Below are 17,579 nucleotides of genomic sequence, written 5' to 3' on the forward strand. Positions count from 1 at the left end.
GTTTTGTGCTGCTGCTGCAGAATCAACAAAGGCTACCTATTAAAGTCCTCTTTAGTAGCCCTATCCCTTCTCTTTTATATCCACTCTGGGTTTATGAGCATGGAAGGCTAAAGGAGCCCATACAGATTCACAGCACAATGGTTCCTCTCCTCTCCTCCTCATCTCTTTTCACTCCTTTATTCCCTGTCTCAGCACCTTTCATTATTGCTAACAATCTACATTGTATGCGTCAACCTCCCTGATCACCTCGTAAAACATCTATACCCAAATGTCTCGTATATACCGATAACTTTGGCCCAAATGCGTTTGCTAAATCCAGCGTTGCCATCTGCACTTAACATGGGAGAAATTCCCCTTTTAAATAATGAAACGTTCTCAAAAATGTACACGTTTACTTTAGACGCATTAAAATGGAAATCATTTTGATGATGAAGCTTTACTCTAGCCTCCTTCTCTTTTCTACAGGATGTGTCATTTCATTTATTGCCCACATGCTTTCCTGTAAGCCAGGCTTTTTTAAAAGGATGGTTACTGTGTGCTGTTTTGTTTCCACTGAGTGTCAATCACTTTGTGTTCCAGTGGCCTCCATGCCAAGCCCACGCCTCCAAACAAACCTTGGAACCTACAAGCTACAGTTAGGCCTGCTAGAACCACAGTATGCAGTCTGTTCCTGTTCCAGTCTCTTGTTATGAATTATGGCATTGTGTCGGGCGTCAGGCGTGATGCTTTTTTACCTTGTTTCTATCTGGTCTGGACTGGACTATATGAAGTACTACTTAGCATACTTTGTGAACTTTTGACTGTGCTTCGTTTTGAAACATTGTTGGATAAACAGTTTCCATTGTACCGTGGTCGTTGAAATGGAACTCAACCCATTTTGGGAGGGAACCCCTTTTGGCGTTAGCATTATGTTATGCTTTAGCTATTGAAAAACAGCAGATCTAGTGGCGCGCTACGAGCTTGTAGGTCTGCTATTTTTGAAAAATCGACATAGAAACATAGCTTTTTCAGAAAAGCAGGTCAAAATGGGTTAATAACGGTCTGGGCTTTTCTGGTGCAGTTGACAGCTGGTCAAAATGAAAGTTGAACTTTTCCCCAGATCACACGGTTTCTAACGTTGACACTTTTGGTACCATGGGGGGAGAGCTGTCTTCACTGCTTGAACATAACTGTTCATCTATCCAGCAAGAAGATAAAGAGCCAAAGCAGTCACAGCAGTAACACATACAGTAAGATAGCCTGTGGCCTCATTGTAACACAGCTTGGTAATAAATCATTATTGACAGTCTGCTGTATGCATATATACGCTCACACACACACACACACACACACACACACACACACACACACACACACACACACACACACACACACACACACACACACTCTGTAGCTGAACGTTCCATTCAGGGTGCTCTGGGATCAAACCTCACTGAGGTTAGGAAAGACAAAATAACAACCACCTGAGTCATGATGAAAAGTCTGCGTTTGTCACCGAATGAGAGGCAAAGTGACAGCACAGAGTCAACCGATCTATTATTTAGATTTATGACTATTGACTGTTCATTTAGTCCTCTCAGCAGCAGCTATTATAGTTCAGTTCAGTTTATTTATTTTGGTCATTAAAAACAGATTAATACAGTGCCTTGCTTTGCTTTTTGTAATAGTTAGTTGCAGTTGGGGGATTCCTGGTTCGCTAACCCTCCACGGTGTCCTATCCAACATCAGGTTCTTGAGCTCTTCAGTGTGGTCAGCCATTCTGTCGTCGAGCCGCAGCGGCGTCTACATACAGTAGGTGGTACAGAAGTTCCAGACCCACAGGAAACGCACCCAGGGTGCTGACCGTGTGGGGGTCCCTCTACTGTACCCTCTACTGTACTGTACTGTCACTGTACTGGCACACCCGGAATCACCATATATACAGTTCATTATGTGCGTGTGTGTTTGTGTGTGTGTGTTAGGTTGCGCACAGGTGGTGAAAAACAACCATGCTGTTTTCGTGCTCAGACGCACCCAGCCACCCAGCCAGCCGCACACATAGCTCCGTAAGGCACTCAAAAAAATAATCCAGCTGAAAATGTCCTGCACCCCGTTCATTTGATATCAGGCACGGTAACAATTTAACCAAATGCACCCCTATGTGGTTCCATTTAAAAACATTATGTTCTTGTCCTTTTGTGACAGAGTAGCATTCTTGTATTGTTGTAGACACCGACCTCCACGTTTCCCTGCTGGCGTCTGCATCCATTCTGTTTGTGTGACTGTTGTTGTCTAATTAGAGTCACGTGGGATTCATTAATAATGTTGTGATACAAAGACGGAGTCCCGGTTCCAATCAGCCCGAGCATATGAAAGAAGGCATGGGAAGTAGAGATGAAGACGAAGGATGTGTGAAAGAGAGACAGAATCACACCAACTTTCAAGTACCACCATTTATGACGATGAGTTGATTTGGGCTAACATACCCCGCAGGCAGCCCGAGGCAGAGCAGGGGCTTGTTATCGCAAGGGTAGTCTCTCTCTCTCTCTCTCTCTCTCTCTCTCTCTCTCTCAGACAGACTGTTGGCTCCGTTCAAAGGAAAAGAGGGTGCTGTTTTTCCTTTGTTTTGCCGACGGGTACCCAGCTTGTCGCGAGGGTATCCTATCGGAGGCTGTGTTGATAAGGGTAGCTTTCTGTTCTTCTGGGCGGTGTGACTCAGAGATGTGGAGGTCATTCCCAATGTGTCGCGTCGTGTTCAGATCTGGAATAACAAGGGTCAACATTGACTGTCTAATTGTATACAATGAAAAAGAAAAAGAAATAAAGAAAAGAAAACATAATGTACTTTATTGTTTAAAAAAAAAGAATGAAAAAAGCCCTTTTGTCACTGTAGTGTAGGCGGCTGCTCACGGCAACGGGCAAGGAAATCATTGTTTCACTATGTTTATTCTCTCTGTAAATGTTATCTCGATACCAGACTGATATGAATGATGGACGATCAGATCAGTCCATGGGACTTGGTTTTCTGTCGTATCCAAATAACAATCTCATTTCACAACTAAACGGTACACTAAGGAACGTTTTCTGTAAACACTGATGTGAGAAATACACAATGCAGTCTCACGACGGACCTTAATTTCAAATATTTCCTTTTTAACCGAAGAACTTGAAATACTGAAATACTTTGTGTTCAATCTCTGTATACGTACAGAGATTGTACATCAATAAACTCTCTGTTGTTGATATAGTTTGTGCCAAAGTATTATTGATTTCTTTAGTCTGTGTAACAACCTCTCAGCTACTTACTGTCCCTTTCTCTCTGTCATTCTGCGTTCCACGCGCCGCCATCCTTTGCTCTTCTATTCACTCCTTCAAGGTGATTAAGACTCTGCTTTGTGTGAGGCTCTGTGTTTATTTCTCAATAATGACTACCTTGTCGTTCATCATTGCAAGTTATGTGGCTCTGCAGTTTGAAGTGCATAGCAGCCACTATATGCCTGTATGTACTATAGTGGGGTCAGGGAAGCTCTGATATATATCTCATATAATATATATATTCTTTCAGAGTGAACTTTTTTAACTCTAATCTTTGCTTCTGGGGGGGAGGGCGGGCGGTCCCTGGAACTACATGTTTTCAGATGGGGGGCTTGGCGGCCAAATACATATAATTGTTGGGGTCCTTGACATGAAATAGCTTGAGAACCACTGATATTTCATGTCAAGGACCGCAAAAATTATATGTATTTGGCTGCCAAATACAGTATAGTAGTAGCTATTGTGAATTAATGATGAGAATAATTTATCGCGGGAATAATGACTTTGAGTTGATTTAGACATTCAAAAGAGCAAGCACTCATGAATATGATAGTTGATAATAGTGTGTCACCGTTTGCTATCTGGTACACAACCTGAATCAAACATACTCCGTATTAATTGCTTAATTGCTTAAGTGCTTGCTCTTTTGAATGTCTAAATCAACTCAAGTCATTATTCCCGCGATAAATTATTCTCCTCATTAATTCACAATAGCAACCACTATACTGTCTACTGCATTTGCAGAGTAGCTTGGTGACACAGTTTTAGTCATTTGGTCTTTTGAATAGTTTTCATTTAGTTTTAGTCACATTTTAGTCACCTGGAATGTTTTACTCTAGTAAATGTCATGTGATTTTAGTCGACTAAATCTACGGTTGATTTAGTCGACTGAAGTGTATTTTGGTGGGCCTTGATGCCGTCGTAATGAATGTTTTTAACACTTGCTGAAAATAGCCGATCTATACAAGCTTGTAGATCTGCTATTTGTCCAGATCTCTTGTCCACTAGTCCCTTCCTAACATTTTAGTCTAGTTTTTATTTATCGACGAAAGTGTCAATATTTTTAGTCTTAGTTTTAGTCATCGTAGCTCAGTTTCCATTTAGTTTTCGTCAGTGGGAAAAAAAGGTACTCGACGAACATTTTTCGTCTTAGTTTTAACCCATTTTGGGCGGGAACGCCTTTCGGTGTTTTAAACATGTTATAATTTAGCTATTGAAAAATAGCAGATCTACAAGCTCGTAGCGCGCCACTCGGTGGCGCGCTACGAGCCTGTAGGTCTGCTATTTTTTTAAATCATGAAAATATTGATTTCAGAAAACTGACAGGACTGCAATATATTTGCGCGAGTGTGTGTGTGTGTGTGTGTGTGTGTGTGTGTGAATTCTTCAGTGCCAGAACTTTAAGGGTCACACCGGTGTCCCAGAGAGCTCAGTTGTGACGGACCGTCTCTCCTGTGTTTCCTTCCTTTCCTCATGTCCAGCTCAGATGAGAGGATGCTGCAGGGAGCCACAGAGGGACTGAGCCCCACCTGACCAACTGACCTCCCTCCTCTCCCTGACCCCTGACCCCGCCGCCGCGGAGCTCTGCGCCAATCACCCGTCCCACCATGCAGCTGCTGTGCCGCGGGCGCGTCAAGCTGCTGCTGGCGTCCCTCACCGCCGTCGTCCTCGTCACCTGGCTGTACCTGCTGGCCGGCAACATGGAGAGTGAGTTGAAACAAAATAATATACATCGTTATTATTATTATTATGATGAACGGCATACTGTAAAATAATAGTGTGTTTTATTTCATTTCATTAGTCCATTTAGACCCGAGTAAAAAAAATGCACTTTGAAAGAATATATATTAAAAGACCTGCACCACATTTTAACGATTAAAAAAAAAATAGCAGACCTACAAGCTCGTAGCGCGCCACTCGGTGGCGCGCTATGAGCTTGTAGATCTGCTATTTTTCAACAGCTAAATTATAACAATGTTTGAAACACCAAAAAGGGGTTCCCGCCCCAAAATGGGTTAAATGGATGATAAAACTGTAATAATTTATGAAACTATATGATTTTCACCATTTCAGTAATGACGTGGCAATAAATGTTCCACATTAATGTGATATAGAGCCCCATAAATCGCATACATTCTCCTATTAATATATGACGCTTAGAGTGACACATTTAGTTGGCATCTCAGGGTGAACCTCTTCTGCCTCTGACGCATGTGCTCCGGTGAATAAGAGTGTCTGAAATACGCACACACACACACGTCGTGCACGCTCGTTCGTGCACACTGATGACTGAGGGGCTGCTGTGCGGCGTAACCATTTTAGCTCAGAGGAACTACAGGACGATTGAGTGACTTGGGTTTTCAGACAGCTGGAGCGCTTTCGGCAAGCAGCACTGCAATCCTTTACACACACAAACGGGCATCAGGCAGCACTGCAATCCTTTACACACACAAACGGGCATCAGGCAGCACTGCAATCCTTTACACACAAACGGGCACCACTCGGCCAAGTGGTGCGGCCAATTACATATAATTTTGGGGGTCCTTGACATGAAAATGTTTGAGAACCGCACTGACATCGAAACATAGGGTTTTTCAGAAAACTGTCAGGATTTAGAAGACATTTGTAGAATCGTTCCCAGGTCAAAATGGGTTTTTAAGCAGCACTGCAATCCTTTACACACAAACAGGCATTTGATATTGCTAACGTGCAGTATCTATGTCCTTGTGGTGTTTGTCTGTCTGTCTGTGTGTCTGTAAAAACTATCTTCCATGCCCCCCACCCCCCCAGTGGGTTGAGTTTCTCTATATACTGTAAGAGGAGGCGATGTTTCAGCCACCGCCCCCTCCTCTCTATACCTCTGCTTTCTCTTTCTCTCTCTCTCCCTCTCTCTCTCTCTCTCTCTCTCTCTCTCTCTCTCTCTCTCTCTCTCTCTCTCTCCTTTCTGAGGGAGGGTGGAAACATTCCCGGTGTCAGCTACTCTGTGTGTGTGTGTGTGTGCGTGCGCGTGCGTGCGTGCGTGCGAGAGCGAGATGGTAGGAGACTATATGAATTGAAAGTACAGGAGCAGATTGTAAAGTGTGTTTCGAAGTAAGTTCCTATAAGACACGTGCTTTAGATTGTAAAGTGTGTTTAAGTTGGCACCATTCCTGTCGCCGGTGGCTCAAGTTTGCTTGAGACGTCACGGCCTAAGACTGACCATTTACTCGAGCGCGAATGTGATTCTGTACTCGCGTCTGCTATACTAGGCTGTTGGCCTCTCACGTCTCACCAAGAGAGCCAGCTGGAGGAAATGGAAGGTAATGAAGTCTCCTGACTTGTCGTTACTATACAGCACACCTGGGGGTCGGGGGGGGGGGGGGGGGTTCCCAGATTATTATTATCATCCTGAGAAATGGCCAAAGCAGCACAAATGAGCTGGCCAGATTTATGGAGAACCGAGATGACTGGAGGCGCCGATGGAGGGCTTGTCTGAGGACAGAGAGAGAGATTTCTGGGGGTCTCCAGGCAGAAACGTTGAGAACCGGCCTGGCCTGCAGAACACAGTGGGAGTCGGTGTGTGTGGTACACGCGTGTTCAGATGAGTGTAGCAACGTGTGTGTCATTTCATGGCGTTAACATTTAATTATATTAAGTGGAAATTCCACTTTAAATGTCAAAAAGAAAAAAGCACAATTCATTTCACTTCAGCACCATTTCATTGTTTGGACTGGAAGTACATGTATAGGTCCACTCCTGTTTATATTAAGACACTATCCAATATCTGCTCTTTTTTATGTGGACTGCTGTTATGATTCATGGTGTTATTATAAATAGCATGTCACGACTTTAACACATGCAGGAGGATGTGTTACAGCACCACCACTACACAGTGAGTGGGCCTGTAGCAGTCATAATAGGTATTATCACTGTTTTTTTTTGGCAGCAAATTTCTATTTTAGTTTTTAGTCATAGTCATGATTAGTTTTCACTTAGTTTTAGTCACATTTTAGTCACCTGGAATGTGTTAGTCTTGGTTTAGTTTTAGTCGACTACATCTCATGAGATTTTAGTCGACTAAATCTACAGGTGATTTAGTCGACTAAAATGTATTTTGGCGGGCCTTGATGCCGTCTTTTTTCACTTTTAATAATAAAATCACACCCGACCCGTGTGAACCGAGTGGTGCAACTCCCCTCTCTCTCCTCCCCCCCTCCTCTGTCTCTCTCTCTCTCTCTCTCTCTCTCTCTCTCTCAACAGTGCAGCGCTGTCTCTCTCTCTTTTTCTAGTACATACTGGTGCTCATTAACCAACACATAGGTTAACCAACCAACACAGGTCAGAGGTCACAGACATTGCTGTTCCTTGGAGTGGTTGCACCACTCAATAAAGCTTTATTTATATAGCACCTTTCAAGAACAAGGTCACAAAGCGCTGAACAACAAGAGCATAGAACATATCATACATGGATCAATAAAAAAAACACCATATAATGGCACAGCAGTGGATAAAGGATAAGATACATAGAAATCACAACGAAATGGTTCTTCAGGAGTGATTTAATACAAAACTCTCTCTCTCTCTCTGTCTCTCTGTCTCTATCTCTCTCTCTCTCTCTCTCTCTCTCTCTCTCTCTCTCTCTCTCTCTCTCTCTCTCTCTCTCCGCTCCCTGTCTGAGGAGCAGCTGGTCCACAGCTGAAGTGAGGCACTTAGGGAATGTTCCCGCTCTCATCTGTTAGTGAGAAAAGAAAAGAGAGCGAAAGTGAAATGAAAAGAGCGATAGTGAAATGGAGTGAAGTGAGATTAGGAGCTCTGTAACGTTGCGTTCACACGGGAAGATTAAAACGATGCAGTCTACCATTCATTGTCAATGGAAGCCAGCGACATGACGATGCAAAGATACGGTCTACCATTCATTGTCAATGGAAGCCAGCGTCATGACGATGCAAAGATACGGTCTATCATTCATTGTCAAAGGAAGCCAGCGTCATGACGATGCAAAGATACGGTCCACCATTCATTGTCAATGGAAGCCAGCGACATGACGATGCAAAGATACGGTCCACCATTCATTGTCAATGGAAGCCAGCGACATGACGATGCAAAGCCAGAATGATGCATGTTCAATTGCTAAAGGGGAGAACCAAGTCATGTATTCTCATTTATCTGAGATAATGGAAAAACGAGATCATATTGAGAGTGACCGAAGGGACATGATTCGTGAATAACAAGATATAAGACATACCAAGCCATCAACCCAGATCTATCTGTTCATCCACTCTATACCGCAGGTGGAGCGAGATGAATTCGTGGCAGTGGCGACTCGCCACAACCTATTTTTTCCGCCATGGCGTATTCTTCATTTTCCGCCATGGCGAGTACAGAATCCGCCTTGGCGAGTACAGAATCCGCCGTGGCGACGACTCGCCACGACCTATTTTTTCCGCCATGGCGTATTCTTCATTTTCCGCCATGGCGAGTACAGAATCCGCCTTGGCGAGTACAGAATCCGCCGTGGCGAATCCGCCATTGTTTATTTTTTTTTTGCGTGCCCTGGTGCCGTGGTGCAGTCCTAGTAGTAGAATTCTCAGAATTATTTCATCCTCTGCTAGCGTAACGGCTAGCGCTCTCGCCCCTATAGTCAAGGCACCGTGCAGACACAGGTTCGATTCTTGCAAAAAGCAAACTTTTTTTTTTTTTTAAGTTATTTTTTTACCCGTACATACAGTGTGTGTGTGTGCGTGCGTGCGTATACAGTGTGCGTGCGTGTATGCGTGCGTATACAGTGTGTGTGTGTGTGTGCGTGCGTGCTTCATCGTATTTATTATTATTATTATTATTATTATTATTAATATGCAGGTAATAATAATAAATACGATGAAGCACGCACGCACGCACGCGCACACACACACTGTATACGCACGCATACACGCACGCACACTGTATACGCACACACGCACACACACGGTATGTACGGGTAAAAAAATTACTTTAAAAAAAAAATGTTTGCTTTTTGCAAGAATCGAACCTGTGTCTGCACGGTGCCTTGACTATAGGGGCGAGAGCGCTAGAGGGGATGGGGGGGGGGGGGTGAGTGACTCTCTCTCTCTCTCTCTCTCTTTCTTATAAACGTTGCGCGCACACACAAACATATAGACACACAGATCTCTCAATTATTTCATCCTCTGCTAGCGTAACGGCTAGCGCTCTCGCCCCTATAGTCAAGGCACCGTGCAGACACAGGTTCGATTCTTGCAAAAAGCAAACATTTTTTTTTTAAAGTAATTTTTTTACCCGTACATACCGTGTGTGTGCGTGTGTGCGTATACAGTGTGCGTGCGTGTATGCGTGCGTATACAGTGTGTGTGTGCGCGTGCGTGCGTGCGTGCTTCATCGTATTTATTATTATTACCTGCATATTAATAATAATAATAATAATAATAATAAATACGATGAAGCACGCACGCACACACACACACACACTGTATAGGCACGCATACACGCACGCACACTGTATACGCACGCACGCACACACACACACTGTATGTACGGGTAAAAAAAGAACTTTAAAAAAAAAAATAGTTTGCTTTTTGCAAGAATCGAACCTGTGTCTGCACGGTGCCTTGACTATAGGGGCGAGAGCGCTAGCCGTTACGCTAGCAGAGGATGAAATAATTCCGAGAATTCTACTACTAGGACTGCACCACGGCACCAGGGCACGCAAAAAAAAAATAAACAATGGCGGATTCGCCACGGCGAATTCTGTACTCGCCAAGGCGGATTCTGTACTCGCCATGGCGGAAAATGAAGAATACGCCATGGCGGAAAAAATAGGTCGTGGCGAGTCGTCACCGCCACGAATTGATCTCGCTGTCTCTCCTATACCGGCACCAGCAGCACACCTTACATCGAGGACTATTTGAGGATAACCTTTACACGGTTTGGATTGTCCGCTCACAGGAAATGGGAAGATGGAGCCGCATACCACCTGAACAGCGCATTTGTCAATGTGAGACTGGTATACAAAACGAACAGCACATACTGGTGTGTCCCCTCACACAAGACATCAGAGTGAAATATGGACATGAGTGTATTGATTTGAGCTCACTCTTTGTGGGGCACTAACAGAGGGACTTTGCGTATGCTACATGCCTGCCTGTCACTTTTGGAGCAATAGAGAGCTCCTGTTGTAAAGGGATTTGGTGTTTTGTGTATTGTATATTGTATTTCTTTAGTTTTTCTTTTATTCATGGGTCTTCGATTATTGTTTGGACAGAATGTTTTATACATTTGTGTCAATAAAGTAACTAACTTAGCTTCTCCAAATCAACTCACAACGCGTCTTTGCATCATCGCATCTGCCCGTGTGAACACACCACCATAACACCCCTGCTGTGTTGCTATACGCCCTATAATAAATGTATTGAAAGAAAGAACTAGTGTATTGTCTGCACGTGCTGCTTGATTATTTTATGGATATACATACTGTTGACTTTTACAACTTTGTCATGAGTAATTCAACAAAAATAACTCGCACAAATACATTTGCATTAAACAGTGCTGCCAGGCGGGTCTTTGCACAAACCGTCATTTAGATATATGCTACAGAAACAGGAGATCGGCACCTTCCCTGTGGGCCTCATGGCTTACTACTTACTCATCCACTCTTAACTAGTCTCTCTTTCTCCTCTCCTTACTATACTTCCTCATCCACTCTTTAACTAGTCTCTCTCTCTCCTCTCCTTACTATACTTCCTCATCCACTCCTAACTAGTCTCTCTCTCTCCTCTCCTCCTCTCCTTACTATACTTCCTCATCCACTCCTAACTAGTCTCTCTCTCTCCTCTCCTCCTCTCCTTACTATACTTCCTCATCCACTCCTAACTAGTCTCTCTCTCTCCTCTCCTTACTACTTCCTCATCCACTCTTTAACTAGTCTCTCTCTCTCCTCTCCTCCTCTCCTTACTATACTTCCTCATCCACTCCTAACTAGTCTCTCTCTCTCCTCTCCTTACTACTTACTCATCCACTCCTAACTAGGGCCGGGACTAATTGCGATTAATTTAGATTAATTAACTACAGAAAAATTAACGCGTTAAAATAATTAACGCATTTAATCGCATATTTTGTTTGCACCGCCGAACCGGAACGTTTCTCACTGGGCGCACGTTTCCACTTACCTAAGATGCTGACGCACCCAGCAGCAACATTGCTGTCTGAGCATTCACTTCCGCTAGTACTAGACGATAACAACAAACTGAAACGGCACACGTTAAGCATGAATGCAGACCCAAATAAGAACGCGCAGCTTGGGAAATTTAGTGGGAAATTTAGATTTAAAAAGCGAGCGGATGGAAGCGTGGACAGAAATGCAGTTGTATGCATATTATGCAACAAAGAATTTGCCTATCACCGCAGCACATCGTCCCTCACATATCACATCAATGCCAAACATGTTGCTGCTAGCGTGGAAGTTCACGTTACTCCGTCTTCTTCAACGTCGCAACCTACACTCGACCTGATGCCTGGTTTCAGAGGCAATATGACTAAGTCCAAGTCTGACAAAATAACAAACTCCCTGGCTTACTGGGTTGCAGTCAACTGTAGACCACTTGCGACCACTTTATGGCAAAAATGGCACTGATTTGTTGGTTTTGGTTTAAGTACCACCTGATGAAAAATAAACAATGTTTTGTTGCTGAAGTTTATGTATTCACTATTCATTCCTTTACTCATAAAGTCATAATACCAAAATCCATTTGAAAAAATTGCTTTCTCACTGTTCTCGGGTCAAATAATGATATGCGATTAAAATGCGATTAATCTAGATTAATTAATCGCAAAGCCTCTGATTAATTAGATTAATTTTTTTAATCGAGTCCCAGCTCTACTCCTAACTAGTCTCTCTTTCTCCTCTCCTTACTATACTTCCTCATCCACTCCTAACTAGTCTCTCTCTCTCCTCTCCTCCTCTCCTTACTACTTCCTCATCCACTCCTAACTAGTCTCTCTCTCTCCTCTCCTTACTATACTTCCTCATCCACTCCTAACTAGTCTCTCTCTCTCCTCTCCTCCTCTCCTTACTATACTTCCTCATCCACTCCTAACTAGTCTCTCTCTCTCCTCTCCTCCTCTCCTTACTATACTTCCTCATCCACTCCTAACTAGTCTCTCTCTCTCCTCTCCTCCTCTCCTTACTATACTTCCTCATCCACTCTTTAACTAGTCTCTCTTTCTGCTCTCCTTACTATACTTACTCATCCACTCTTTAACTAGTCTCTCTTTCTCCTCTCCTTACTATACTTCCTCATCCACTCTTTAACTAGTCTCTCTTTCTCCTCTCCTTACTATACTTCCTCATCCACTCTTTAACTAGTCTCTCTCTCTCCTCTCCTCCTCTCCTTACTATACTTCCTCATCCACTCTTTAACTAGTCTCTCTCTCTCTCTCTCTCCTCTCCTTACTACTTACTCATCCACTCCTAACTAGTCTCTCTCTCTCCTCTCCTTACTATACTTCCTCATCCACTCTTTAACTAGTCTCTCTCTCTCCTCTCTCTCCTCTCCTTACTACTTACTCATCCACTCCTAACTAGTCTCTCTCTCTCCTCTCCTTACTATACTTCCTCATCCACTCTTTAACTAGTCTCTCTCTCTCCTCTCTCTCCTCTCCTTACTACTTACTCATCCACTCCTAACTAGTCTCTCTCTCTCCTCTCCTTACTATACTTACTCATCCACTCTTTAACTAGTCTCTCTTTCTCCTCTCCTCATCTCCTTACTATACTTCCTCATCCACTCTTTAACTAGTCTCTCTTTCTCCTCTCCTTACTATACTTCCTCATCCACTCTTTAACTAGTCTCTCTTTCTCCTCTCCTCATCTCCTTACTACTTCCTCATCCACTCTTTAACTAGTCTCTCTCTCTCTCCTCTTCTCCTCTCCTTACTATACTTCCTCATCCACTCTTTAACTAGTCTCTCTTTCTCCTCTCCTTACTATACTTCCTCATCCACTCTTTAACTAGTCTCTCTTTCTCCTCTCCTCATCTCCTTACTACTTCCTCATCCACTCTTTAACTAGTCTCTCTCTCTCCTCTTCTCCTCTCCTTACTATACTTACTCATCCACTCCTAACTAGTCTCTCTCTCTCCTCTCCTTACTATACTTCCTCATCCACTCTTTAACTAGTCTCTCTCTCTCCTCTCTCTCCTCTCCTTACTACTTACTCATCCACTCCTAACTAGTCTCTCTCTCTCCTCTCCTTACTATACTTCCTCATCCACTCTTTAACTAGTCTCTCTCTCTCCTCTCTCTCCTCTCCTTACTACTTACTCATCCACTCCTAACTAGTCTCTCTCTCTCCTCTCCTTACTATACTTACTCATCCACTCTTTAACTAGTCTCTCTTTCTCCTCTCCTTACTATACTTACTCATCCACTCTTTAACTAGTCTCTCTTTCTCCTCTCCTCATCTCCTTACTATACTTCCTCATCCACTCTTTAACTAGTCTCTCTTTCTCCTCTCCTTACTATACTTCCTCATCCACTCTTTAACTAGTCTCTCTTTCTCCTCTCCTCATCTCCTTACTACTTCCTCATCCACTCTTTAACTAGTCTCTCTTTCTCCTCTTCTCCTCTCCTTACTATACTTCCTCATCCACTCTTTAACTAGTCTCTCTTTCTCCTCTCCTTACTATACTTCCTCATCCACTCTTTAACTAGTCTCTCTCTCTCCTCTCCTCCTCTCCTTACTATACTTCCTCATCCACTCTTTAACTAGTCTCTCTCTCTCTCTCTCTCCTCTCCTTACTACTTACTCATCCACTCCTAACTAGTCTCTCTCTCTCCTCTCCTTACTATACTTCCTCATCCACTCTTTAACTAGTCTCTCTCTCTCCTCTCTCTCCTCTCCTTACTACTTACTCATCCACTCCTAACTAGTCTCTCTCTCTCCTCTCCTTACTATACTTCCTCATCCACTCTTTAACTAGTCTCTCTCTCTCCTCTCTCTCCTCTCCTTACTACTTACTCATCCACTCCTAACTAGTCTCTCTCTCTCCTCTCCTTACTATACTTACTCATCCACTCTTTAACTAGTCTCTCTTTCTCCTCTCCTTACTATACTTACTCATCCACTCTTTAACTAGTCTCTCTCTCTCCTCTCCTCCTCTCCTCTCCTTACTATACTTACTCATCCACTCTTTAACTAGTCTCTCTTTCTCCTCTCCTCATCTCCTTACTATACTTCCTCATCCACTCTTTAACTAGTCTCTCTTTCTCCTCTCCTTACTATACTTCCTCATCCACTCTTTAACTAGTCTCTCTTTCTCCTCTTCTCCTCTCCTTACTATACTTCCTCATCCACTCTTTAACTAGTCTCTCTTTCTCCTCTCCTTACTACTTCCTCATCCACTCTTTAACTAGTCTCTCTCTCTCCTCTCTCTCCTCTCCTTACTACTTACTCATCCACTCCTAACTAGTCTCTCTCTCTCCTCTCCTTACTATACTTACTCATCCACTCTTTAACTAGTCTCTCTTTCTCCTCTCCTTACTACTTCCTCATCCACTCTTTAACTAGTCTCTCTTTCTCCTCTCCTTACTATACTTCCTCATCCACTCTTTAACTAGTCTCTCTCTCTCCTCTCCTTACTATATTTCCTCATCCACTCTTTAACTAGTCTCTCTCTCTCCTCTCCTTACTATACTTCCTCATCCACTCTTTAACTAGTCTCTCTCTCTCCTCTCCTCCCCCAGACGGAAGATCTCTCCTCCTGGCGCCGTGTCTGGCCGACTCCCCGGCGACGGGTCTCCTGGAGCGGGCCGTCCTGGAGTCCCGGGTGCGCGAGGTGGAGGAGGAGAACCGCCAGATCCGGCTGCAGCTCAGCCAATCGCAGCAGCAGCAGCAGGGCGGCAGCAAGGCGCCCGACGGCGGCAACTACGGCAACCAGCAGTGGGGGGCGTCGGCCGACACCGGGCCGGAGGACGCCGAGAGCACGGCGGAGGAGAGGAACAACCACACGGAGTGTCCCCGCTCGCCCACCGTCCAGAAGTGTGAGGTCAGTACTGGTCACCGTATGGCTTCAGCTGGTTGGTGGACATATACTGTTGGTCCTGTGTTTAAATAGAGCACCCAAGTCTGACGTCACTTTCAGTAGAGGGCGCCAGTACACAGGTTCATGTATTTTTTGAGTGGTGCAACCACTCCTACAACCAGCAATGTCCGTGTCTACCAATGTCTCATGTGTGAGCATGAGTATAATTATGACTTATTAGTACCAGTAGGGGGCGCCAGAAACAGAGAGAGGGATAGTGGCTGCTCTGTTGCCTGCTAATGAGAGAGAGAGGTGGTGGGGGGGGGGGGGGGGGATTGCACCACTCAGTTGATTTTTGTATTTGCATTGAAATCCCCATTTTTAGGTCACTTTATATAAGAACTGTGTTTGAAAAATAAACCGATCATCCCAGCCTTTTCTGTCATGGGGGGTGGCTGTGCGTCGTTAATGATGTCCATTAATATTTGATACAGCCAGTTTCTGGAGAAAATGGAATTATTGTCGCTGCTAATATACTGTCAACAGCTGTCAACACATTGCGTTCCTGAGATTCCTCGTTGACGTAAGATCAACTGGCAGTGACTCGACTCGTACTAACCACGAAACATTAAATATATATATATAAAAGAAAGAAAGAAAAAAACTTAATATGTCAGTTTCCGCCTACCCGAAAATGTAGTCTCTGGGTTGTTTGACTCGTTTCTAGCGCTTATTGTGTTACTCTTACTCTCAAACACAGTTCTTATATGAAGATATGGGGATTTCAATGCAAATAAAAAGTACACAAACCTGTGGACTGGCGCCCTCTACTGACGGTGACGTCAGGACTTCGGTTCGGTGCTCTATGGCAGTAGTCAAATCTCTCCAGTCCCTTCTCAGCCTCTCTGCTGTTCTTTGAAACACAGCAAATTATTAATAATATTCATAATATCCCTGCTGTTGGGAACAAACCACCTAACTCCAAAATGTTCACTTTTCAGGAAATTAAAAAATATATTTATTTTCAGGAAATTGAGAAAACATTATATTTGTAAAACAATGCAATACTGCCTCATCAAAGTTGGTCTTGAGACTTTATATTATTGTTGTCAATTACTTGCATGAGAGGGGGAGAGGTGGTGGAGTTAGCTGCTTTAGCAGACAGTTTGAGGGTCCAATGGAGCCAAGAGGGTTTTTCCGAAGCGCTTTTTAATACTTTTCAGTTTTCATTGGTTCAATAGTTTTTTAACCAACCCACAGACTGTGTTCAATAGCATTGATTTATGGAAAAAAAGGTGGTTTCCTCCCAACAGCAACGAAATGCAATATAATAGCCTAATGATAATTGGGGAATGCTAATATTTTAGAATCGTTTTAACGAGACACAGACAGATGTGTGGAGCGGGTACTCTGACACGGGTACAACAGGTGGGGCGTGGAACTCCAACTCCCATCGTTACCGACTCGGTGGCTCTACAGCAGGGCATCGGTCTAGTATTTATAAATATGAAAGGTTGGCGATTTATTTAGTGTGTTGTTGACGCCAGCAATGTATTTTTTATTATATAGTATACTATAGTATATAAATAGAGTATTCATGATTGAATCTGACATGTTGATATTGGATCGTGAAGGGGATTGTTTATTATACTCTTGCGAAGCTACTCCATGTCAGCCGTCACTCACTCACTCACTCACTGCTAAATCTAACACAAAACCCTTCTGTCTTTCCGCCTGTGCAGTTGATCCACGTAGCGTGTGTGTGTGCCGGGCACAATGCCAGCCGAGACGTGGTCACTCTGGTCAAGTCCATCCTCTTCCACAGGTGAGAAAACCTCTCATAAGCAACGCATCCTCTCCCCCCCACCCACCCACCCACACACACACACACACACACACACACACAGACGCATAGAATGATGCATAGTGTTGTTGCATAAACTGTGCATGACGTGCAGTGCATTGTGCAAGTGTATAGAATGCAATCCATTCCAGTTTATATGCAGAGCATTATAATAATAATAATAATAAAATCACTCCCGTGTGAAGTGAGGGGCGCTCTTATCATCTTATCAACATCGAGGACAAAACCAACATTAAACTCTGTTCATTGTTACTGGCATTTAATGTTTGCGTTAGTGACAAAACCAACATTAAACTCTGTTCATTGTTACTGGCATTTAATGTTTGCGTTGGTGACAAAACAAACATTAAACTCTGTTCATTGTTAATGGGCGTTTTTAATGTTTGTCCAAGGAACATTAAACCTGTGTT

At 43.6% G+C, this 17,579-nt stretch overlaps 1 protein-coding gene across 3 annotated transcripts in view; it reads left to right on the top strand.

Annotated features, from left to right (window-relative positions):
• large2 (LARGE xylosyl- and glucuronyltransferase 2) overlaps window positions 1-17,579 on the top strand; it is a 70,940-nt gene that overhangs the window by 38,478 nt on the left and 14,883 nt on the right. For all 3 annotated transcript variants that reach the window (XM_080792033.1, XM_080792034.1, XM_080792035.1), the window contains 3 exons: window positions 4,776-5,001; window positions 15,028-15,329; window positions 17,048-17,130. In XM_080792033.1, coding sequence (XP_080648159.1) covers window positions 4,902-5,001; window positions 15,028-15,329; window positions 17,048-17,130 — 485 coding nt within the window. In that variant the 5' untranslated portion in view covers window positions 4,776-4,901. The remainder of the gene's footprint in view (window positions 1-4,775; window positions 5,002-15,027; window positions 15,330-17,047; window positions 17,131-17,579) is intronic.

Source organism: Protomyctophum bolini, assembly GCF_963924005.1.
Source record: "Protomyctophum bolini genome assembly, chromosome: 1".
Lineage (NCBI taxonomy): Eukaryota > Metazoa > Chordata > Actinopteri > Myctophiformes > Myctophidae > Protomyctophum > Protomyctophum bolini.